General features: G+C 43.3%; 1 protein-coding gene across 4 annotated transcripts in view; it reads left to right on the top strand.

Annotated features, from left to right (window-relative positions):
- The window catches only part of EPN2 (epsin 2), a 50,201-nt gene that overhangs the window by 10,553 nt on the left and 15,479 nt on the right, over nt 1-24,169 (top strand). For all 4 annotated transcript variants that reach the window (XM_048961515.1, XM_048961517.1, XM_048961514.1 and 1 more), the window contains exon 2: nt 17,463-18,234. In XM_048961515.1, the coding sequence (XP_048817472.1) occupies nt 17,640-18,234 (595 nt within the window). In that variant the 5' untranslated portion in view covers nt 17,463-17,639. The remainder of the gene's footprint in view (nt 1-17,462; nt 18,235-24,169) is intronic.

Below are 24,169 nucleotides of genomic sequence, written 5' to 3'. Positions count from 1 at the left end.
GGGCGGTGGGTAGCAACGGTTCGGCCATCATGGCGGGAGGAGGTTCCGGCAGCGCAGCCGGTGCCGCCGGGAGGAGCGCGGCGTTGGGCGGGGGGAGCGGCGGCTGCGGGAGCGGCCCGGCCCGGCTCTGTGAGCAACGGGGCTTTTTTTTTTTTTTTTTTATTTAAGAATCTTCACCCTCCTTCCCCCCCCCCCACCCCACCTTTTTTTTTTTTCTTCCTCCTTTTTGTTTTTTTCTCCTTTATTTTGTGATTTTTTGATTTTTTGATTTTTAATCCTCTCCCCGCAGTAGGTTGGATGCTGTGCTTTGAGCAGTTAGCGCCCTGCGTTAATCGTTGTATCTCGGAACGATATTTCGGCAGCGATCATTACGGGCTGCCAACAATGAGCCTCCCCTGTTGTAAAGCCGTGAGGCGCAGCGCTAACAGCTATGTGAGCTCAGCGCCGTTTGGCCGAGGGGCGTGCAGTGCCTTCCCCTCTCCTTATCACTCATCCAGAAAGCTCAATGATCGTTAAAATCGACACCGACTGCGATCGCCCGACAATCTAAGAGGTCTTTTCTAACCTTAACGACCCTACTGTTCTATCCTTACAAAGGAAGTACCCCATCCGGAGGCACGGAGCACTTGTCCCGATGGCCGAGCTGCGGATGTTGCAGGCTGGACTTCAGGAGTTCAGAATGCAAATCAGGCCACGGCGTTGGGTTATATTATTCTCCCCGCTGAAATGTGTGTTTTATGGAAATATGGGGCTCTTGCGTAATGCTGTATTTTGTGCGAGGCAAGGTCAGAGAGAACCGGGTTGCTTAGGTTTAAAATGCTGGATGTTAGATGTAGATTTTGGTTTTTGATTAAAATACAAACATGTAATAACCGTATCTCCAGCAAAATGCAGTCTGTTTAGGAAGTACTTCAAAATATGTTTATCTTGGCTGATTCCCAGGCACATTATTTTCAAACAAACTCCTGTATTGTGTTTCCTTGTGAAGGATTAAAACTTTTGATACGTTTTCTCTTGCAGTTCAGGGGTCGCGGCAGACTGACTGGATAGAGTTTCAGAGATAATCTGCCATATATTAAATATTTAACCGTGTTATCGAGAATTACCGAGTACAAATTAACCGTGAGTTTGCATTCCTGAAGACGGGATCTGATAAGGCTGAGCTGACTGTGAGTTACTCCTCAGGAAGTTTGACTTAGTGATGCTGATTGCAACTTCCTTGATGTCATAGAGCAGCTGTGTGACATCATCCTGCTGCAGTCATGGGCGGCAGCTCTTTGTGAGTTCTGACCAATGAAAAACAGTGCCTGCTTTGAAGAAATAGGGTATGAAAAGCCACTCTTTTTTTAGGAGAAAGGAAAAAAGAAAAAAAAAAAGAGGACTTTTTGCTTAAGCAGGAGCTAAATTGCCTTGGGTGACATGTGGGAAAGAAAAGTCCTACCTGGGAGTCACCTGGTGGTCCTGTCCTACCAGAACAGAGACCCAAGCCCTGGCTGTCAGTTTCCTGGTGGTAATTCCATGGTGTTTTCCACATCCATTATTCTTAGAGTCATATTTAATGACCAGTTGACAAACATCTGATGTCCAGTGCAAGCAGTGCTGTGCAGTGCAATGCGTGTGGATGAATTGTGCTTGTACTGACTGTGTTGTTATTTAAATAACTGGTTAATCATGCTAATTGTGTTCCAGCTGTCAGCCATTTGATTGCTTCAAAACTTGGAGCTTTTAAGAAGCCTCGAATCTTGGATCACTGCTGCAAAATGCCAAAGGCCTAATTTGTTACTTCAGAAAAATGCTGATAATCTTGATAGAGGAATTGGCTTTTTTTTTCTTTTTTCTTTTTTTTTCCTTCCCCCCAAGGAGTGATTAAATTCTAATGTCTTAGGAGAAATATCTTACTGATTAGCTGTGATGTGCGTGATGCTGCTCCTGTGTAGGATGGGGAAATTAGTGTTGCTTTTGTGTGGTCAAGAATAGAACATACTCTGAAACCTTTGTGCAATGACTGGTGCTCAGGAAACAACTTTCAGGTCTTCCAGTGCCATATTTGCAGAGTACTAAATTGTCTCTTGGGATCTTGCTAATAGGAAATGAAAGGTGTCTGGTTTGTATGAATGCCTGTAATGTTCTTTTTCCACTTTGTCTTGCTCTGATCTGTGCAGGGAAAGTATTGAAATGTACCAGTATCCTGCTGTCTTAAGTGCTTCAAAGAGCAGTGTTTTTTGTGCATTTCAGTAGCCTAGCTGCTCATTAAGAAAGCATGAGACACTGTGGAGGAGAACAACATGTATGCTGTCCTCTGGAATAAAACCTTTTAGGTCTAATTGCAGGTCTGCTAGCATTGATATATGTCAGTTTGGTTACATACTGGTATGTGCTGAATAGCAGACCTTAAAAATCTCAGAATTAATCAGTTTTGGTGGCTGGTATGGGATTGCTTTCCTTTCCCATGAGGAAAAAAAACAAAAAGAAAAATAGAATGCTTGTATAACAGAGTAAGTGAATTGGGAGGCTGTAAGTTTCAGGATGGATCTAGAATTGGATGGCCACAGCAGCTGAGCCTCTGGGGAAGTGATGGAGGAGGCAGAAGGTTACAGAAAAGCTGCTGTTGCGTGTTTACCAGTAGCAGTATTGCTTTGGGTTTTGGTAGACTTTGTGGTGGTGGTCTAAACTGTGATCAGGCAAACTAGTTTGGAAGCAATTAGAAGTTTGGGGCAGTTTCTAAGTAGGAGGTAAATAAAATTACTGAGGCTGAGTTCCTCCAGGCTGTACTGTATGTGTTCAGAGTTACCACCTGAAGTTCAATGCATATAAATACCTAATATTGGAATTTATGTGAGTGATTATAGCATTAGAAAATGGATATAAAAGTATTTTGTGTTTTCTACTCCCAGTGCCATTGGCTACTGGGAATGTTTATCAGAATTTGATTTTTAGTTCGCCCTTATGCACTTCTATGTGGAAACATTATTTGGGATGCTTTCCTTTCAGTGATACTATGTGTAGTGAAATGCTTTCTCCTTTATAGATAACTGTTAGCTCATCCTTTCATACAGTTACAAAAACTAATCTTAAAAATAGATCCCAGCATCAGTGTCCTGCACCGCGTTAATTGTTAATAGTGTGTATATCTGTTTTCATGTCACCCAGGGCTGGTAACATCAATGTCTCTAACTGTTCCTTCCCAGCTTGTTCTGGAGGTCAGGCTTGGTCTGCTCATGCCTTGCCCTGCATGCCGACCTGGCAACGACTGCTCTTTTCAGGTGGGGAACTGGAGCACAGTGCAGAGCTGTGGTGTGAGCAGGTCCCAGCTCCCGGAGCTGTTTGCATCCCAGGCTCTCTTCATCCTGGCTTTGCAGTGGAAGTGGCTGTGTACAGTTCTCCAAAGTCTCTGACGCTGTACTTCTGTTGTCCTGGCGCATGCAGTTTATTTTCATTTTATCTCATAGTTCTTCCACGGTTAGGAATGCAGCTCCCTGGGCTGTCTGAAGTAATTAGTGGGAATTCTGGTGCGAGACCTTGTGATCCATGCAGTTCCCTTCCATGTTGCTGGCTGCTCCTGTGTTTCCTCAAGTGCAGTTTTATTAATGCAGCCTCCACTTGCTGAGTCTTCAATCATATACCAGTATAATAAATACTACGTTTACAAGGCATGGAAAGTAAAATGGTTCTGGAGGGTGATCAGGTGGGATGCAGTCTGCTTCTGTGGAAGTGGTACAAACCCATCTTTTGTCTCCCAGACTTCTGTCTCGGTGTACTTTCTTGCCCTCATGATTACCTTGCACTTTGCAAACATACACCCATTTTATTGCTTATTTAAGTAGATGTCCTGGTTCCTGTTTCTCCTGGGGTGATGTGCACATTCACCATGGCTTAGATATGATCACCTTTAGACCCAATATTTTGTGGTATGGTTTTTTCCAATGGAAATTTCTGCTCTTATCCCTTAGAGTAAAATATTCAGCTGTGAATCATTCACTTTTTTTATACTTATAATGTTATCACTTAATACTTTTACAAATTAATTGATACTGGGGTTTTTTTGTTTGCTTGTTTAAATTGTAAAGCTGCTTGCTAGTTTAAAAACATGCTGGGAACCTTTACCTGAGGGTGTTTTATGTCCAGTCCACAGGATAGAATCAGAATACCCTTGTCAGGTGTTCAGTGTAGCAGTAGCTGAACTTGTGCCCAATTTGTGGGGCTGCTGTTCTAGAAATGACAGCATAGAGATGGGCAGTGAATTGTGAGGGCTGTAGTTAAACGCCACATCTGTCCCTCCTGAGAAACCCAGTTGCCAAATGTTGAGTTAACCTTGCTTGGAGGGATGTTCTTGCGGTTCTGAAGGTGTCACATCATAAGGTGATGTCTCCAAAATCAGACTGGTAGTTTTCGTTACTTAAGAAGCAGAAACCCAAGTAGAGTGAGCTCTGTACTTCACTTTGCTGGCTTTTTCCATTGAGTTGAGCTGTGCCACGGGGAAATCTCCCGATGTACGCTGTGCCCATGCAAGCTGAAGGCGTGAGGTGGGTGATGGAGCTGATAATGATGGTTTTTTTTCTTGGTTTGAACTTACATTAATTTCTGGAGTTAACATCGATTTAACAGTTTCTGAACCTTTACCAGGGCAGTGGTCTTTCCTAGTTTTACTAGAACAAAGGCATTTTAAGAATTTTCATGGAGAATTGTGTAATCTTATTACAACTGTTCCTATTTAAATCCCTTCCTTGTACTTAAATAACAATCTGTTGCCAGGTATTTCTTGATTGTAGTTTTTGTCAGATGCAATTTCTCCCCCTCTGTGTTTCTGTTGTATTTTTTTCTGATTGTGCAACCCTTAGGTTGGCAAACAGTTTATTTCCCAGTCAGTTCTTCTGACTTCATTGGCACTGATTGCATGAGTAATTGCTCACTAGTGTAAGGGTTGCACAGTTCACAAATAAGACCTTTGTTTGTAGGACCTCACGGACAAAACGCACAAAAATAATCAGAATACAGTTCTGATATTCCTCGGGGAAAGGCAAAACAAAGTATTTTTAAAAGCAACTTCCTCCCTTGAGACGCAGGCATGAAAGACTCCCTCAGACATCTTTCCTTGCAGATAAGAAACCCGTACTGGAGCGGTTGGTTGTGTGTTGCTAACTGGGTGAGCTGACTTGAGCAATGTTTGGGTTTGACCGTTCTCCTGATTTTTATTTTGAAGCAGTCAGGATTTTCTCAGCCTGTTCTGTTGACCCGGTTGCTGGTGCTGTTGCCTTTCTGCTAAGACCCAACTCTGCGCGGGGATAATAAGGCTTGTGACTTCCAGCAGGAAGATGCAGCTGTTTGATCCAGCCCCTTCCCTAACCCTATAAAATCAGCAAAAACTGATGATCGTTAATTAATCCTCATCCTTCTGTTGTAAATAGAGCTTGTGGTGTGCCTGCCTGCCCTCTGACTGATGGCCAGGCGCACACCTCTGTCATGTGCTGTATGTGGAGGGAAGTGCCCAAATTATTATTTGAAAAACAGAACTTCAGCACTTTTAATTATTCAGTTAGCTAATTAATCAGTGAAACACGTTACCATTTGGTGACGTTGCTGCAGCATCAGGAGTTATGTCTGCTTAAGGAGAGACAGGAATCCTGCATTTCCAGCAGTGTGCAGATCCAGGGGAGATGTGGTGAATCTTCGCAGCGCTCCTGCCCAGGTATTTCGTCATTTGATAAAACCTCTTTGTGCAAAAGCCATTTGAAAGCATCAGACTCACATCTGTTATCTGATAAAATGTTTGCCTCGGAGCGCATACCGGCTTATTGCATGGTTTTATGATTGTTTCTTGTAATGCTGTGTTTCTTGCAGTAATTCTCTTTTTTTTTGAAGGCTTGAAATGCTTATTGATGATGAGAAGTGTTGCTATCTTGTTGCTGCTGTTGCTGAACAAAGGTCAGAAAAGTTACACTTGGGTTACCGGTTTGGGAGAGCGTTTCTGAGAAACTAAAGATAATGCCTGTGGAGGAATGTGCTCAGATAAACAGTGTGGCACCAAGTGCTTCCCTCGTTAGGAGCGTGCAAACAACGATTGGAAATCAATATTTAACATTGCAGGTGCAGCCATTGAGAATGTCTGTCATTGTCTCCTGTTATATTCTGAAAGCACCGATTTCTGCGTGCTGCTCAGAACAGGAGGACGTTGTGTTGGACTGCAGTTACACGTCCCACTTTTTCATCAGAAGAACTGCTTTCTGAGGGTGTTTTTTAAAGATTGGTACTTGGATGATGTGCCTACAAGATTCCTGTTCGTGTGCTTATAGCTCTCTTGGAAAGAGTTAATAAAGAGGCAGCCTACAGAAAGCTTTGTAACAGGTCTTGTTTGTTTGTTTTAGAATTCTTGAATTTTAGGGAAAACAGAGGATGAATGTTTTTGTGACAACAAACAAAATCACTTTAAAACTCACTTTTAAACTTTTATTTCAGAGAAGCACTGAGGTATATAATGAAAGGATGCGAGGGTGTTATTTTAGTCAGCTGAACTGCTTAAGTGTTGCATTTAAACTTTACAAATCACTGCCCCTTCTGTGAGGCACGGAGGCACAGTGACATGTCAGAGTGCCTCTCCAGACACGTCTGGCTTTCTGTGTGTTTGACAACGTGGGGAATAATCTCCTTTTGCCTCGCCTGCTGCTTAAAGCACGCTGAACAGCACGACTGACATTTCTGTGTCTGTCTTCCAACTAAGAGCATCCTCTTATATCTAACTTCCCAATAACCTGAATACGTGATGCCTCCAAGAGAGTACTTGTGGGTGCTTTGCAGGGCAGAACATGGTACGTATGTGCAGCATGTGGTGCTGAGAGGTGCTCGGTGTGGTGGTAATTCTGTGCTGACGCTGCAGCTGCTGAAGCACTGAAGATATAAAGAAGGACCGATTGTTTTGTGGGTTGCCTTCATTACACCATTTTTAATATGCTTCCTGAGGGGGTTTCTGTCCTGAGATTTATGGCTTTGGACGTGAGGGGTCTGGGGCTGCGCTGGTCGCTTGCAGTCGATGCCAAAAGTAACATGTAGGGCTTTGGTACTGTTAGCTTACCAGGTGTAAGTGAAGGAAACGTGTTTGAACATCCTGGACTCAGTGTCTTTGTTGTGTGCATGCCAGCACAGAGCTGTGTCTGGATGCCTTGGGACAAAGCCAGAGTTTTCAGTTTTTTTTTTTCTTTTCTTTTTTTTTTTTTTTTTTTTGTGGATAGTGTATATAATGCACAGTGGCTTTTCCTGCCTCTGGAAATGCTGATCTTTGGTTTTATTTTAAGAAGGGATTTCTATTTTCTAATTCAGAAAAAAAGAAAAATACATTTCAAAGGAGGAGGAAAATCTGTTTGTTTTCCTTCTAGTTTGTGTTTTACAAAAAAGCTTAAATACATCATCAAAACTTGCTTCCCTTCCAACCTCAGAGCACAGAAGCAGAGCAGATGAAGGTGGGTGGTGTCCAAGGCCCCACAGGGGTGCTGAGCCCCCTGCAGGGGTGCAGTGCAGGATGTGATCCCGCTGGGTCCCTTCCAGTTCAGGGGGTTCTGTGGTTTTAAATGCTGTGGAGCCTGTGCTCTGTGTGTCCCCCCTTGCACTTTGCCTATGCTGCTATTAAAATACAGTATCTTTTCTATTTTCTCCTTTCATGGGAAAGCAGAGTAAAGGAAAATTAAGCACCGCCTGCTGCTTACATGCTAAATAGATGCAAATAGAGTCCCCTCCCTTAGTGTTGCATCCTTTCTCCTTACGGGTTGCCACATTGTTTTGATTAAAGCAGTTCCATGGCCAACTCCCAACCTGGAGGGCAGGTGAGAGGAAAAGTCCCTGATTGCAGCTCAGCTATTAACATATCTTTTGGAGTTTGTAATGTCACCTTTTTGCAGAAAACAAGGTGCCAGGAGCTTCAGAGAGCAGAGCGTTGTCAGAAAGGCAGACATCAAAGTGGAAAGAAAAGATGAGTTTATTTAAAATATAGTAAAAAGACTTAAAACATTCATGCTAACCTATGAGAGCTATTAAAAATTTTGGAAAGCCTTTGAAGCTGAGCATTAAAGATTTAATGGTATTAATTGAACTAAGCTGTGGGAGTTAAGGATATGTAGACACATGTGTAAGTGTATGTATTCTAAGGCATTATCTGCATTAAGGAGGCTGACTACTGAGTGTGGAGTTCATTGTGCTCGGTTTGTGAAGGCTACCTTAACAAAACACTGCTTATTCTGGGCCTTAATTAAGAGTAGATGCCATAAAAAGCTGAAAGTGTAAACAAAAGTGCAGTATACCAACTATCTTTTATAAACCTGCTGTGAGACAGAGAATACCAGGCCTGGCGGACCTGACAAGGCAAAGCAAGCAAGGTAGTTTCTAATGTACGCTTTGAAGATCATTTTGTTTCTTAATATTATCAAGTCTGACTTTTTGTTTTAAAGAGTAGATACTATTTCCTTTCAGTGTTATGAGAACAATAACTTACTGCTGCTGTACTCAGTAATGTGGTTCCTTTGACCCATGGCAGGACTAAAGGTAAAGCATCACAGGTATGGGAATTTTGGTGGTCTGCTTCCATGTTTATTGGCAGTTTGGGGAGCTGTTTGCTTTTTGTGTACTTAGAACTCAGCACTGTTGGGACTACTTGTTGCTGGAAGGAGGTGGTCCCTCCCTGGCTTTGAAAATAGCTAGCAAGGAAAAGCTGGATTTGGATCTGTAGCACGTTTAACAATTGCAGTGCTAGCCTGGTGTTGATGGAACCATACCATCAAACCATGATTGTGTTTAGTTTTGTTTTCCTTTATAGCCTGAGAACTCTATTCTAAAGACTTACATGACTCTACTGCTAGCAAGCAGGGGAAAGCCAGGCCCATATGTCCTTTACTGGAAAATGAGCAATGAAAGCTTCTTGCAGGTGTCCAGGTGGTCTGGCGGAGGCAGCTGATGTCCAGGGACGAGTGGGAGCAGACAGATTTCATTGGCACAGCAGTGCTGTGTGTAGGGACACAGCCAGCCTTGTCAAGAGGGATAACAGGATTGAGGGTGATCTCAGTACATTCATTTTTCCTCCTTCAGGAAGATGGTTGCTGACAGCACAGGGCGGGTTGTTTGAGCTTTTCTTGCTGCAAATGTAGTTACTAAATGATTCAGCATGATCCTGTACCCACGCGTTTTAGCAGTATTGATGAATTCATTACCCTTCTGTTAGCTGATGGATGTTAATGGACTAGAATGTCTGCTGTGCATTCAAACTAGATGGAACGCTCTCGAAAAAAAATTAGAAAATGGAGTGGGTGAGTTTTTAAGTCACTTTCTTGTTCTGTTTATAAATCTGAAGAGAGAGACTGCTTTTAATAATATGCACTAAAGGTGGTTAAAAAAATAATCCACAGGGCAATGCAGGCAGCCATGGGATGTACAGAAAGTAGTATTACATGGTTTGAAGTACATTCACCAACACAACAACAGCAACAAAATGAAAATCACATCTTAAGCTATAATCAAATGCATCTGAAATACCAGAGGTTTGACTTCTGTATTACAAGTGCTGTGTGTTGCCTTAGATCCTGATGCTTTGTGTTGCCTCTGGGGCTCCTTACAGGGTATATGGACTCCTCAGGACATGAACAGAACAGGCAGAGTATCAAAATGGGGGGCTGTGATGTGTGCTGTGCAAGAGCTGACTGCAATAAATGCCCTTTAATAATGAAACAGGTGCAGATGCTTTTTAGTAACGAATCTTTGTCATCCTCTGTGTGCAGAGCGAGCGAACTCCCACTCACTTTCCATCTAAGTGTCCAGAATAGGTAGAGAGTAGGTAGAGTATTGATGCTGTAGGATAGATTCAGAAGCGTGGAGCAATCATGATGACAGCTGAAAATTGCTGCGTGTCTGCTGAGGAGAATGTGGGATTCTCTGGCATTTTTCCAGGTAGATTTTTTTTTTTTCCTAATTCCACAGTCATCAACAAAATAAGAATAAAGATAAGAATAAATATTTACATTTGGGAATAGGAGGATCCTTATCAGTGCCTGAATGAAGCAAGCAGACAGTTACAAACAGCATAATGAAAAATCAAGGAGTCCTTTTAACAGGTGGGCTGATTTCTGTTTGTCTTCCAGTGCTTCACTTCCATCAAAGATGACCTTTATGTAGGTCAAAATCAGGATCTGAGGCGACGCAGAAGCAGACCAAAATGACTGATTAGCAGTGTTTGTGAGTGCTGGCTCCTGCTAAGTGTAACCCTGCTTAAGTCAGGCTGCAGACAGAGGAGCAGCAGCTGGGTGCACGAAAAATATTTGGGAACAGAAGGTGCATGGTATGAAAAGATAAGGAGGAATAAGAGGGAAAGATGGACATGTTACAGGACAGATAGCTGAAATCAGTCTGTAGGAAGGACAGGTCCAAGATTTCATGGTGCTACCCCCTTTTTTTTTTTTTTTTTTTTTTTTGCTGTTGTTGTTCCTTTTTAGTGGCTGTCTTCAGCTTGAAACAAAGTGAATAAGTTTTACTCTTCTGGGTGATAAAAAGGAGATCTCCCAGAAAATCCCCTGCTTGCAGTTCTTACCTGCTGAAGGCAAGTCTCAGGGCTCAGCTGCTGTCTTTGCAGCTATTTGGGCTTCCACATGCAGCTTTAGCTTTTGCCTCATGAATTGCAGCTAGGGAATGCTGTTGAAATGAATGTTACTTCCCTTGTTTGTATTTCAAAGTACTTAAGAGTGACCTTGGGATTAATTCTGACCAATCTGTCAGAAAACCCAGCTCCCCTGGATCTTCTGATTTTGGCCAAAAAAAAAAATAATCCATGCACAGAGAATTTTAGGTTACAAGTTTCCCACTTATTGCAACTTAATTAGTCATGAGCACACATCTGCATGTAGCTTAATGTTTTAGGGATGAAGTGACCTCATGTTAACTATTGCCAGTTACAGGTGAATTAAGTCCCCGTGTTGATGTTTCAAGAGGAGCGTGCAAGTATGGTGGCTGTGTCAGGTGGCACCTGAAGTCACATAGCCTGTGAATGGGCACTGAAGAATGTGGCTAAGATACTAAATCAAGCACTGGGCTCTTTACAGGCTCCCATTTGTGCAGGTAGCCATTACCTTAGCAGTGTTACATGAGAAAAACATAGCTGGTCTTGGTTGTCTGAACAGTGATGGCTTTGCAGATCTGACTGTTCCTCAGACAGTTCATTAGGAATTCATGCTGTAATGTAAAAGTATTAATTAGTCTCTCAGCTTCTAGCTGTGGTAACATGGAGAGTTAAACCAGTGTTCTTTCCTAATCTGTGTCATGATGAGTGTTTGCCTTTGTCCTATTGAGTTTATTAATGTGGTTGCATGGCTGTGGTGTGTGGGTGGGGAGAAGAAACTGCTCATGGTGACGTCTGCTTTGTAGTAATGAAGTGCAAACCAAATTGAGTTAATGAGATCTTTGTGCAGCTGTAAGGAGAAGGTACCTTCCCCACATGACATCTGGTGGGTGAGCTCAAATATATATAGGAATATGGTTGTTGGTTGTATTCCAAAATTGTGTAAAGCAGTATAAGAGCTGAGGATGTAGCTCACGTTTTGTAGTCCTGCAGGCTCTTCCTTTGCACTGCTTGCACTGCCCTGGTGGCTGAGCTGATTTGTCAGGCTCTGAGCTGCTGGGTGGAGGAGTGATGGCTTCCTTGTGGCTGGTGCCCATCACCTTGTAAGCAGCCCGACTACCAAGGCTGGGCTTCTGTAATCAGTTATAATCTAAGGCTCGTCCTCTGGCAAGAACATCAGATGTCTTTCTTCTCCCTTCCAAAATGAAAAGAGAGAAGTGTCTCCCACTGTCTTTAATTCATTTGAAAACACTGCTCAGCATTGCTGGTGAACTGAATTTATTTCAAATTATTGCCCTTTTCTAAGGCGTGCATTGGGTGATTACTTTTTTCTTCTCTAATTGTGAGAATCAAAGATGAAGTCCTTTCATTCAAGTAGGTAATCCCCAGAGAACAAACTCCTTTTGAGAGGTTGGGTAGGTATTTTCACTGCCTCGTTGGATTAATTTGCATTTAGCATTTCTGATTCAGTGCGTAATGGCTTGACCTTATGCTGTTTGTAATTCTGCAATATTCTGTTACTCATTACACACCCGGTACTTGCTTTATTACTGGTGGAAAATAAACTGTGGTCTGCTGCATAAAATGAAGCCAGGACTGTCGATGACACTTGACCTAACCGTAGAAGGAGGAATGTGTTATTCTAAAGAGATGTTGTCAAAGCTTGTAATCCTAAAATTAGACCTCCTGCATTGGTCAGGTTTGGATTGCTGTGGTGATTTGCATGGCTCTCGCAGAGGCAAACTTGCAAGCATCACTGGGGCTGCATGGCTGTACTTCAGCAAAGCCAGATGTGAGCTGCTGCAGAACTGGTGCTGGCAGTGCAGGTGGTGCTGCTGTGCTCCCGTCCCTGGCTTTCTGCCCTGTGCCTCCTGCTTGTAGGCTGAGGTGTGAGCTGAGCTCTCTGTTCAGCTCTGCCTTCCTATACTAGGTAGGCTTGTAGTAAGAAAAGGTGGTAAAGGAGTAGAAGCAACTGAAGGTACATTTGTGTCTGTAAATCTGCTTTGTGGCTGGGTGGAGGGCTGGACTTGGCACTGCTGTGCAGTCAGTGCAGAAACTAACCCTGGGCTTCATGAATATGCATGGTTTGAAGGAGGGTATCTATCAGTATTAACTCTCGATTTAAAGAAATCATTCGGCCACCTGCTGTCTGTGAAAGCTGGGCTTGTTCTCTCATTTGTAAAAGGCAGTGGAAGGCTTCCAAAACTTTTAGTTTTGAACCGTTTCCTTTTCTCAGAAATTAAACTGAGGGGAGGACAAGCGTTTAAACTGTATAAAATGGAAATCAAACCTTTCTTCTGGAGATCAGCCTGTTCTTCAAACCATTTGCCAATCTGTGTTTATAATTCATTTCCTAAATAAGCAAAGGAAGGACATTGATGGTAATTTCAGTGTCTTCATTTTACTGCCTTATTCACATGAATTGCTGTTTTCTCTGCTGTGTAACAGCAAGAGAGAGCTAATAAGTGTGCTGCTTGTTGGCTCGTCTGCACAGTACCAAGCTTCCTTGCTTCTCTTCCCACTCTTCTTTGAGGCATTGCAGCATACAGTTGTCCCTCTTCCTGTTTGGTTTTGGGATCAATGTTTGTATTACAGTGGATATTGCACTGTGGGCAGTCTGGTGATATTTTTTTGGTCATCCAGTTGTTCCGTAAGAATTATTTATAAACAGGGAAATGTTTTGTGAACTGAGTTGGAGAACTTCTTTAGCAGTGTGGGATCCAGCGTAAGAAGAATCAGAAAAAAATCACAGAATCACCGAATCATTCAGGTTGGAAAAGACCTCTCAGATCCCCATGTCCAAGCCGTCCCCCCATGCCCACTGACCACGTCCCCAAGTGCCACATCTCCCCAGTCTGGAGCACCTCCAGGGCTGTGACCCCTCCACTCCCTGGCAGCACTGCTGGTGTCTGACCGCTCTTTCAGAGAAGAATTTTTTCCTAAATATCCAACCTGTTTTTGCTGTCATTTTTATTTCTGGGTTATTATGTGGCTGGATTGCACATAAACGTTTGTACTTTGTTCATTTATCAACGAGTTCTGGTTCCCATGTGTGACAAATAAGGCTTTCTGAAAGCACAGTGGTTTTGTCTGTGCACATGACAAGTACCATCAGTAAAGCAAGATGAGAATTTACAATGCCAGGTGATTTGAATCTTTCCTTTTCCATAAATAGTTGCTGGCTGATGGTTACGGCTGGGGATGTGTCTGTGGGCAGATTCTGTGCCCTGTGCAGGTGTGGGGTGAGTTTCTGTCTGGGGGAACTCTCCCTTACTCAGCATCTGGCAGCGCTTCCCTTCCAGCCGGCTTCTTTGCAGCCTGGTGAGAAGCATTCCCCAACCTCCGGAGTCTCAGATGTACCCTAAAATTCAGCTCCCCAAGGATTGCCTGCCTCTGTCACTTCACCCTGATAGCAAAGAGAGCAGATCTCGGGGTCTGTGTATGTTCAGACCTCAGAAATCAAGCTGTGTGCTGCCCACAGCTGCTGTGGGCCTGGTCCTGGGCACTGCCAGAGCTCTTGGAGTGTTGGGTGCTAGACAGCAAAAGCTCTTTGCTTAACTGCAGCGTGAGTCCAAGGCTGAAAGCTTGTGGTTATCTTTCTGTGTGTGAAGGGAAATCTTCTGATGTAAATGAAGATGTCTGCAGTGGCTGCCTGAAAATTGCAAGATGATTCAGTTAGTGACTTGGAAAAAATATAACTTGATGCATAAATTAGATTAGATGTTCACTGTAGTCCACAGCAATTTTTTAATGCAAATTTCTGACAACCTGCTTGTATTTACTGTAATTTTTCACCATTTTTCTTGGCCATGTGATGTGAAAGGCTTTCCATCCATCTCCAGTCCATACCCAACTGGGCTGTGTACGTATTTACCTCCAGGCTCAAAGGGAAGGGCATTTATCAGTGGAGACGAACCCTGGTTTGAGTTTTGCATTCCTGAGATCTGAGTGGATTCTGCTGAAAGTCTGCATATAGGTGGGTTCGTGTGGCTGCTTCTTTGAACTGAGTTTCTTAAGGACTTTGTGGCTTGGCCTCAGTTCTGCATTAGTCTCAGCAAATTAATTATGGTCTCCTTCATTTAGTGAGTTTGATCTCCGAGAGAGCTATTGAGAAGTTCAGTCAGGAATTCCCTCTGTCTGAACATTGTGTCTAAAAAAGCACCATGAGAATTCATTGGGATTATTTGTGTAATGAAATTGTCAGCATAGGGAAAAGGAAATTGAGTATTGCCCTCCGGGTTACCCTCGATAGTACAAGGAAGCTTCACTTAGTTGTCTACAGGAATGTGTGTTTCTTTTTCTATCAGAGAGGGCCCAGGGAGGCAGGGTTTGGAAGGCTCACCTGGGCTGAGCAAGCCAAGAGCCCTCTTCTCCCTCTGACCTTCTAAAGAAACGTTCTGAAGCTGATGGTGCTTTTCCTGTTGTTGGCAGGGGACAGTGGCTACAACCAACTGCTCTTGCTTTCTGCTGTCCTTGCAACGCTGGTGTTAAGCATGCAAACACAGATTTGTGCTGAAGTTGCAAGTGCATTGTGCTTCCTGGTGGTTTGTTGTGGGATGTGGATTCACTGAGGTCTCTGAAACAGTCCAAGCTTTCTGTGCAAGAATGTGATTGCGCATTAGAAGTGGTTTCTCACTTCTGTGCAGTGGGGTTGTTTGGCTCTTTCTCATCTCTTTGCCGGTAAGATGGGCTGTTGGCTGTTCCAGGATCTGTAATAGGGTTAAACGCTTCCTTTTTGTGATGCAGAAGCAGATAGCGAAAGCATCAGAGTTCTCAGTGAGGCTCACTGCTCCTGCTAAGTAGTCTTGAATGTTACAACCAGAACGTGGAGGGGGAGAAAAAACAACAGGAAAAAACAGATGTCCTATTTCCACTCCCATCACCTTCTGCATTTTTAATAGAATAAAATGAAGTTCATAAACAAGGAACTCCGTGAGCCATGACTTGTGTTCCCATTACTGCCCTTGCCTTATAGCAAACTGCAGACACTTTTCCTTTGTGGAGCTGCAGCCAGTGGATTTGCACAGCTGTGTTGTGATTGGAATTGTTTGGTTCTCATAGGTCACTCCAAAAGTGAGGCTTCCATGGAAACTACAATAGATACAAAGGGTACAGCAGCACAATTTGGTAGAGTGAATTCTCAGCTGCAGAATGGTATTTTTCAATGTAGTTTAATGGAATAGTGGTGGGAAGGTTCAACTTCAACTGTTGTGGTCATAGTGGTCATAGCTCCACTGCCTCTGATGTGGCTCAACATAATAAAATAGGAGGCGTTACTTTTGGAGCATCCTTCCTACTTATTCCATTGACCAGAGATGATTATTTAGGACTAATGTGTCTGTGCAGTGTAAAATTTACCTTTCCAGATATCATGTGTGGTATTGAAGAGATGTGTTCAATATCTGTGAAACTGGAAGATGTAATGCAACGTGCTTTTCTTTCTCCTGTGGAGGCAGATGGAGCTGAGGCACTTGGTTGCATAGTGCACTTCAGAGCCACACAAGGGAGCTTTCAGGAGGACAGGCGAGCCAGCAGAGTTGGGCAGTGACTTCTGACACGCAGCTGTGAGCGCATGGGGACGTTCCTGCAGGACCGTGCTGAGGCTCTGGGAATGTCCCAGCAGAGGATGGGCCCTTGCTTTCCATCACTGTAATTGGGCAGCACACTGGAGTTGTTCTGCCGTAGCTGAACTGAGGTGTTTTCTAGGGAGGATATATGGCTTTATGCTGAAGAAGTCGTTATAGGGCTGCCTGCTGTCTGAGCTGATGCCTAATTCTGCTTTCATTTTAAATGGCATGATAACAATTTGAAGAATGGTAACAGTGTTGGGAAGGAAGCCCGTGCTTTGCTGCTTTCCCGTGTTGTTTGTAAGCAAGCCAGTTCCTTCTTTTGGGTGTGTGGAGAAATGTTGTTAGAGGACATCTTAAGAATGCGATCTCTGTTAATGTGTCAAATACAGAACCAGTGCTTAGTGTTCAAACAACCCGTGTATGCTGCAGCAAAAACTACCATTTTGCTCCAGTAACATATTCTAAAGCTTAGTAGGCCGCTGTTTACTTGAAACAATAACATTAAAAAAATAACTGAAGCAGGTTTCCAGCTCCACAGCTTGTCCTTGGGTTTTCTTGCTGGTCATTTTGGTTTTACATTTCCATTTTCATATAATTAAAAATTCTTCTGTGCCGCGTGAAAGACACGCAGAGCAGAAATTGAGTCTGGCGACTGCTGTTAGATGCACAAAGGAAATGCATTTGGAAAAAACATTCCCTGTAATCCGCTTAGCACCAAAGGTCACCTTGAGCTGAGTGCATCCTTCTGTGCTCCTCCCTGGGCCTGGAGCAAACACAGAGCACAGTTCAAGATCTCTGCCCTGACCCTGGTGCTCTCTGCATTTGTCTGGGGCCTCGGAAATTGCTTGCCTACTAGCAGGAAATTCGCTTGTTCTCTCAGCACAAGATTACTGCAGCAATGGGAGCAGACTGCGACTGTCAGCTCTAATGTAATTTCCCATAAACTCTGGAAGCTGATGTTGTATTTCCTGTAATTAAAAATTCTAGGCAATTCAGTTTCGTGGACTTTCGTTCCCTTTTCAAATCCTGCATTTGCATCAGCACGGTGATTTTCTTGCTTTTGTGTTGTTCAGCAGCTCAGACGTTATTGAGCCTCAATATTGTTTCATAGTGCAACTTTGCTGTAGTTACTCTACCCCTTATTCTTGAGGTGGGAAGAGCAAATTGTTTCCAAAATGCGACGCTCTGAAGAAATTCGGAGAGAAAATTCATCACTTAACAGAATTTCTCAGAAGTGTATCTGCTTTGCTTTTTAAGTAGGAATAATTGAAGCCACAACTAATTGTGCTTTGTTTTCTTTTCTTGCTTAGGTCATGATTTTCATTTTCTCGTGTCATTTTCTTGAAGAGAGGAAATGATTGTAGTGGAACTTCTTACAGATAAGCCACAGATACGGATTCGTCGTAGTTCAGAAACGTTCGTAGAAGAGCAGATATAGCCCCTTTTTTTGTGTTCCAGCAGCTGTCTTATTGAAAAGGGAAATAAAAATGACGACTTCGTCTATTAGGCGGCAGATGAAGAACATTGTGAACAATTACTCGGAGGCCGAAATCAAAGTGCGGGAAGCGACCTCCAACGACCCATGGGGTCCCTCGAGTTCGCTGATGACTGAAATAGCAGATCTGACCTACAACGTTGTGGCCTTCTCTGAAATTATGAGCATGATCTGGAAGCGACTCAATGACCACGGCAAGAACTGGCGACACGTGTACAAGGCCCTCACTCTGTTAGATTACCTGATTAAAACTGGTTCTGAGAGAGTGGCGCAGCAGTGTAAAGAGAATATTTTTGCTATCCAAACGTTGAAAGATTTCCAGTATATTGATCGAGATGGTAAAGACCAGGGCATCAATGTGAGGGAGAAATCCAAGCAGCTTGTGTCTCTGCTGAAGGATGACGAGCGACTGAAGACAGAGAGGGCCCAGGCACTGAAGACCAAAGAACGCATGGCTCAGGTGGCCACTGGGGTGGGCAGCAACCAGATCACCTTCGGTCGGGGCTCCAGTCAGCCCAACTTGTCCACCAGCTACTCGGAGCAGGAGTATGGCAAGTCTGGAGGCTCCCCAGCATCCTACCATGGCTGTAAGTACAAGCAAACCTGTGCAAAGCTTTCTTCTTTTGTTTTTCCTTTTGAGATATTTTCTATTCTGATTTGCCATTAGAAGTGAGAGTATGTGGCGCTTTCTAGAAGGGTTAAGGTGCTGATTGCAAGGGGCTGTTTGCAAGAGCTGGATCTTGGAAGGCCTGCTCTGCGGCACTGAGGTCTCTTTGGTTGGGTTTTTGGTCTGGAGAGGATGGATGTGTTGATAAACTCCTTTTAAAAAGCAGTTATTTACTGTCAGTTCCCAAGCATAGCATTGTAGGGCTGCTTTTGTGAACACGTTCCAGTGTTTGATGTGAGAGGTCCTCAATCCCAGGAGGGAGATGGTTAATTAATTTTCTTTTTCCCTATTTTTAAAAGAATTACTTGACTTTTTTTATTCTTTTTTTTCCTTCCCTTTTAAATTTAAGTGGAAAAAAGTTACAAATACCAGGTTTGTCTGGCATCATTTTGCTAGGAGGTTTGTGATGCTGCTCTTCCATTTTAGCAAGAGTATTGGAACTGAACTTCCTTTATTGCTTTTCTTGCTTGCTCTGCTGTTTGTAGAGTAGTAATGCTGTGAATGTGTCAGTATTTTGATATTTATACAATCAATGTTTGCCGTGCAAGTATCAGTACAAAATACTGTATTTCATCCTTAAAATAAATAAATAAAGCCACCAGAAAAGTATGGCGATGTGGGAAGAATGGATTCTTTATACCAGTGCTTGGGGGAACTCCCTGTGATGTTAGGAAGAGGCCTGAGTTGGCACTAAATCCTTCTTAATGTAAGTAATGATCTGATGAAAGCTGCTTTGGCTGAAATGTCAGTGGTTGTGGTCTAATTCTGAAGGAAAATCTTTTCTTAAATGAATGCTTATAATGTGTGGGGGGCTGTAACAGAGCCAGTGTGGTGAATCGATGGAGCACCAATTTTAAGAATCCCCAGTTTGTCGTGTCCTGCATCCCAAAGTGTGGGAATGGTGTCAGAACCTCTGTTGTGCATGGGTGGGTTTTGGGGAAGGCAGCAGGAAGCTGGCAGGACAAAGCAAGGATGAAGAGTATCTCAGTCTCATAAAGGCTGTAGAGAAAAAGCAGGAGAAGGTAACGTTTTTCCTAAAGGAAATGCTTTTAGGACCCAGGACGATAAGCAAAAAGCTTGTGAAGACATCCAGGCATGGCAATTTCCATGTTTGTCTCTTATTTTAACAATGGAATAACAGATATTTTAGGTTTTCTTTAATACCGTACTTGAGCATTGATTCAATGTGTTTTTTTTTAAAGGAGACACATTTCTGTCCCTGCCAGAATACTTTTTTCTTTAATGTAGACCACAGATCTCATTTAATGACCTTAAAAAATTATCCCTAATGAAGGAGATAGCTTGGAATATTGTTGTTTTTAACGTCTGCTGAAGGACTGAACTAACAGCCACCAAGGCACACTGAGCACACCTCTGGTTTGTCCCACTGCTCTTTCTTCACCAGCTATACTTTAATTGGGGCACGCAACCAGTGTTTGTCATGCTGAGTGCTGCCAGAGGCTCCCAGCTATTTCTCACAGCAAGGATTGAGCAATGCAGGGTGTGTTTGAGTTGTTATTCCTTGGACATTTGAGGAATTTTGATGGGGGACTAGATGTCAAGTTTGGTCGTTCTTTCAGTACCGAGCATGAGGTTACTGGATGTTCTCATTTGCCTCCGTGTTGGTTTGCTGTGTGTCTCTATTTGAAAGATTCCTGTTGAGGTAATGATTTCTTAACCATTTTTCCCTCTTCCCTTGTTAGCCACATACCTCAGACAAGCCTGAGATTTCCCAAGCTGCTTTTTTTTCCCCCTGTAGATTCTTCCTCTGTTACAGACTGTCCTGTGTAGAGGCATCTAGATTTAATTGTAATATCTTTTGCAGTAGCATGAGATTTGCTTCTTAGAAAATGTACGCTAATTCTTGCTAAAGATATAGCATACTTGATTAGTATTTCAATGCAAATAAAGTTGGGATAAGTCTGTAAAAGCCCTTCTGTCAGTGTGGGTAAGAGAAATATTTCATCAAGTTATTTTGGTGGCAGCAGATCTTACTTTCATTCCTGGCTAGGCACAATGGATGGGGATTGCAGATTTTGAGAGATTTTAGCCTTCTCCTTTTTTGCAGTCATGCACAATGTCTTTAAACATTTCCCAGTTTTCAGAACTTTCTTCCAGAAGCAATCTGGGCAGTCTGAAAGTGCTTCGTAGCCTTTGCAAGACAGAGCACAGGGAGAACAAGTAAGTTCCCGTGGATAATCTCTCAAGCTTCAGCAGGAGGGATGTTTCCTCTCCTGTCAGTTACTCAGTGGGTAACATTGGAGAGCTCAGGGCACCATTTTTCATTCGATTTCTTCAGCATGTTGGAGAAGCTCAGCTGCACAGCATTGACTTTGTATTGCAATACCCAAACTGCTGTTGTTCTCCAGCTCCTCAAGCATGTGTGTAGGCTTGTGTCCACTGTGCATACAGGACTTGATTTTCGTATTTGATGTTGAGCTCGAGAGTTTTGTTTTGTTCTGGTAGAATTTTTCCAAATTATCCTTTCTGGAAAAATAGAAATAGCACTGATGGCCTGTGTAGGATGAGGGAATTAAAGATAGAGAAATATCTCTGGAGTGATTTACCATTGTCCCTTACTGCTGCAGCAAGGCACTCTGGTGGATAGGGACATTTTCCCCTTCTCCTTGCAGATGCAGTCATCTGACTTCCAGCAGTCAGCTAGAAAAAGTGAGAAATGCAGTGGAGGAGCATGGTAGACTTCATTAAAATCCTTTCCCCTCACAGCTTTGCCTTAATGTCTTTGTTGGCCCTGAGTATCTCTGTGCTGTAAAGCTTGTCTAATTCTGGGAATACATTATGGCCTATGATGATTACTATTGATGTAGTCATCAGCAAGAAAACCTGCTAATATTTTTTATAATCCCAGTCTTGTGCTATATAAATAGAAGCCATGAGAGGTGCCTCACAGCTACAAACTCAAAAGCGCCGTCGTCCTGACCTCTCTGTTGCCAGCAGTATGTGATGTGTTGAGGCCAGATACTAGCTTTAGGGGCTACTGACATTCAGGTCAGAAACAATGAAATGTCCCATTACAAAATATGTGAAAGTTATTCGGGTTTTTTAGAAAGTAAGTAAATTATATAGATTTGCATGAAATCTGGTAGCAGATGTTTTGTTTCTGAATATGGTTGTGTGGTGCTGAAACTAACCAGGCTGGGAGTGGGAGGAATATAAGGGTAATATTTGAGATGTTTGGGATCAGCGGTGCCCCACCACTGATCTGGCTTTGTGTCTGTCTGTTGTCATTCTGCTAGACATTTGTCACCCAGCTTTGAGAACTTCAGATCTTTTCTAGCCTTGTTCCATCTGTGGCTGCCAACAATCACTTAAATAGGATTCTGGTTCTTTATATAGAGCTTTAAGTCCAAACATGAGGCTCTCACAGACCTTTGTTAGAACTCCTGCTCTCAGTCAAGGCCTTCATTGAGTACCTCTCTTTCTTGGGTGCTCTTTGAGCAGAGGCTCACTGCAGGGATGTCACTGGAGCCACCAGCATGACAGAAGCGGAGCCCACATTCTTCATTTCAAAGGATCCCCATAAAACACCAGTCCTCCCCTGTGTTGTTTCATGTTTTAAAGCCAAGTTTATAGAAGCTCTGCTTTCTTGAGAGGTTCTGTCTGCCAGGCCTGGCCCAGGAGCTGTGTTAGTTCAGACTGTATGCATCCTTTCCTCAGCCCGTCTACTGCCTTGGTTTGGGCTGCAGCTGGAAGTGCTGCTGAGCACAGCTGGTGCACATTCTGGTGTCCTGATCTCACATAGCCGTGGCACAGTCAGAGCAGCACAGCGTGCCCAGCATGACCTGATTCCACAGGAGCGTTCTGCCCAGAGGTAGGCTGCTTGGCTGGGAGTTCAGATTCATTACACAGCTGGCCTGATGGATACAGGAGTGATGGAAGATGGACTGAAAAAGGCTTTTATGGACCTCGTGAAATGCCAAGGCTGTTAACCTTGTGTATAAAGATATTGGGAGCAATCTTCCTACCTGAAATGATGTGTTTTAATATTTCCAGCAATTATTCACATTAGGTTGACTCATTCTTCAAAAGCAGGTTTGTGAAGCATTAGCAAGTTTGCGTTCACTCAGCTCTTGCAGCTCTTGTCTCCCTTTTTCTCTGGAGCAAAAAATAATTCAGAAGTAACTCATTCAGGTGGGAAATGACAACAGTCATTTCATTCAGAGAATGCTCTGTTTGCAGTTTCCTTACAATCCGTTCTGCAGCCTTGCAAGTTGGAATACATCTCCATTGAATCATGGAACATCTGGCATAGCATCCAGCAATGAGTCTGGATGAACTGTAGGGGTAGCATCCGTAGTTTGAGGTGTTGCAGTAAGACTGGTATGCTCCTCTGTGTGTTCTGTCGGGCATCACTTGACAACTTGATTTAATCCTCTGACTGTTGTGTTTGCTTGGTGCTCTGAGTGAAGGTGGGAGGTGGCATTGGTGTGACCAGGCTTCTGTACTTACACTCATCCAGATAAATATAGTTACTCTGTTGAGTGTAGTGATCATCTGAGAGAAAAATTTGTCTATGTAATAAACCTTAAGGATTTTTTCTGTGTTAAGTAAAATTTCCATGTGCTCCGTTTCCTTCAGTACAGGTGGAAACCATGCAGTAAAGCTGACCAGCTCCCCCTTGTCACATCAGTAGGTGCTGTTAATTCCCATCCTGTATCAGTTTTCCATGGGGAATCTATCTGGTTGGCACAGTTCCACCCACAACAAGCAGTTTGCACGTGGCATTTCATAATTTGAGAGGTGAAGCTCTCTTTTTCCAGGCACTATGGGGCTTCTTCATGTGGTGCAGAGTGGCAATGAGAAAACAACAACCAAGCTTCTGGATAAAGATACTCAGTGTCATTTTTATACTGGGACTGATTTTATCACTAATGCAGGCAGTGGCTCTGCTTTCTAGCTGTGTACTGTACGTATGTTTTAACTCATTACTTAACTGAACCTTTGGGCATCTCCAGAGGGCTTTTAATGTAGCCAAGATGAAGTACTTTTCCAGTAAATACATACAGAAGATGCCACAGCCTGTGCAGGAGACAGATGGTGCAGCAGAATCCTACTTTAGCGATTAACTGAGGTTGGAAATTACTTCCCCATGCTGTGTTCCCCTTGTAGCTGTTGCTGAGCAGCTGAGAGGAGCTCGGACCTCCAAATTCTCACAGCAGCCCCAAAGTGGAACTTAGCAGGTCAGAATCAATCTGTCGAGTCCCATCTGACATAAACATCTGAATTAACTGTCATGTGCTGGGGGGTAAGGGAGTCTGTGTGTGGCAGTGATACTGTCACTAAGGCAATAAGCTTTATCCCAGCTCCTTGCAGGGAAAATGTGAAAGCAGGACGTGGTGGGCACTGAAAGGCAGTTGTGGGGCTGAGCAACTTGGGAAGTGATGCTGCTGGGTGAAGAGTGCCATATGACTGCCAAGAGCAGTGTGCTCAGTGTCCTTTAATCCTTTTTTCAAAAAATCCCATGCTGTCTGCTATTTAATGTAGATAGCTTTACAAGGACTGCTGGCCTTTAAATGTAAAATGACAATGTTCTAATGATGTTTGTTTGTTTGTTTTTTAATGTGAGGCTAAAGGAAGAGTTTGTTGACTTAAGGAATCCATTTCATATGCTTATGAAGTCATTCTCCCATCAGCTGCTAACTTGTTGTGGAATGTAATTATGTCAGCAGAGATGAAAAGCTCCTGTGCACAGTGCCCAGGAAGCCACCTTCTCTCCCAGCACTGTGGTTACAGAAGCCAGAGGGACCTTCCTGACCTGCTGCAGCTGCATCTGCTTCCCAGTGCTGCTTCCTTTTTGTGCGTGTATCCCACTCAGCTTTGAAATCAGTTAGGAA

This window comes from Lagopus muta, chromosome 15 (assembly GCF_023343835.1).
Source record: "Lagopus muta isolate bLagMut1 chromosome 15, bLagMut1 primary, whole genome shotgun sequence".
Taxonomy (NCBI): Eukaryota; Metazoa; Chordata; class Aves; order Galliformes; family Phasianidae; genus Lagopus; species Lagopus muta.
The sequence above is the reverse complement of the archived record's forward strand: the minus strand, read 5'-3'. Positions and strand labels throughout refer to the sequence as shown.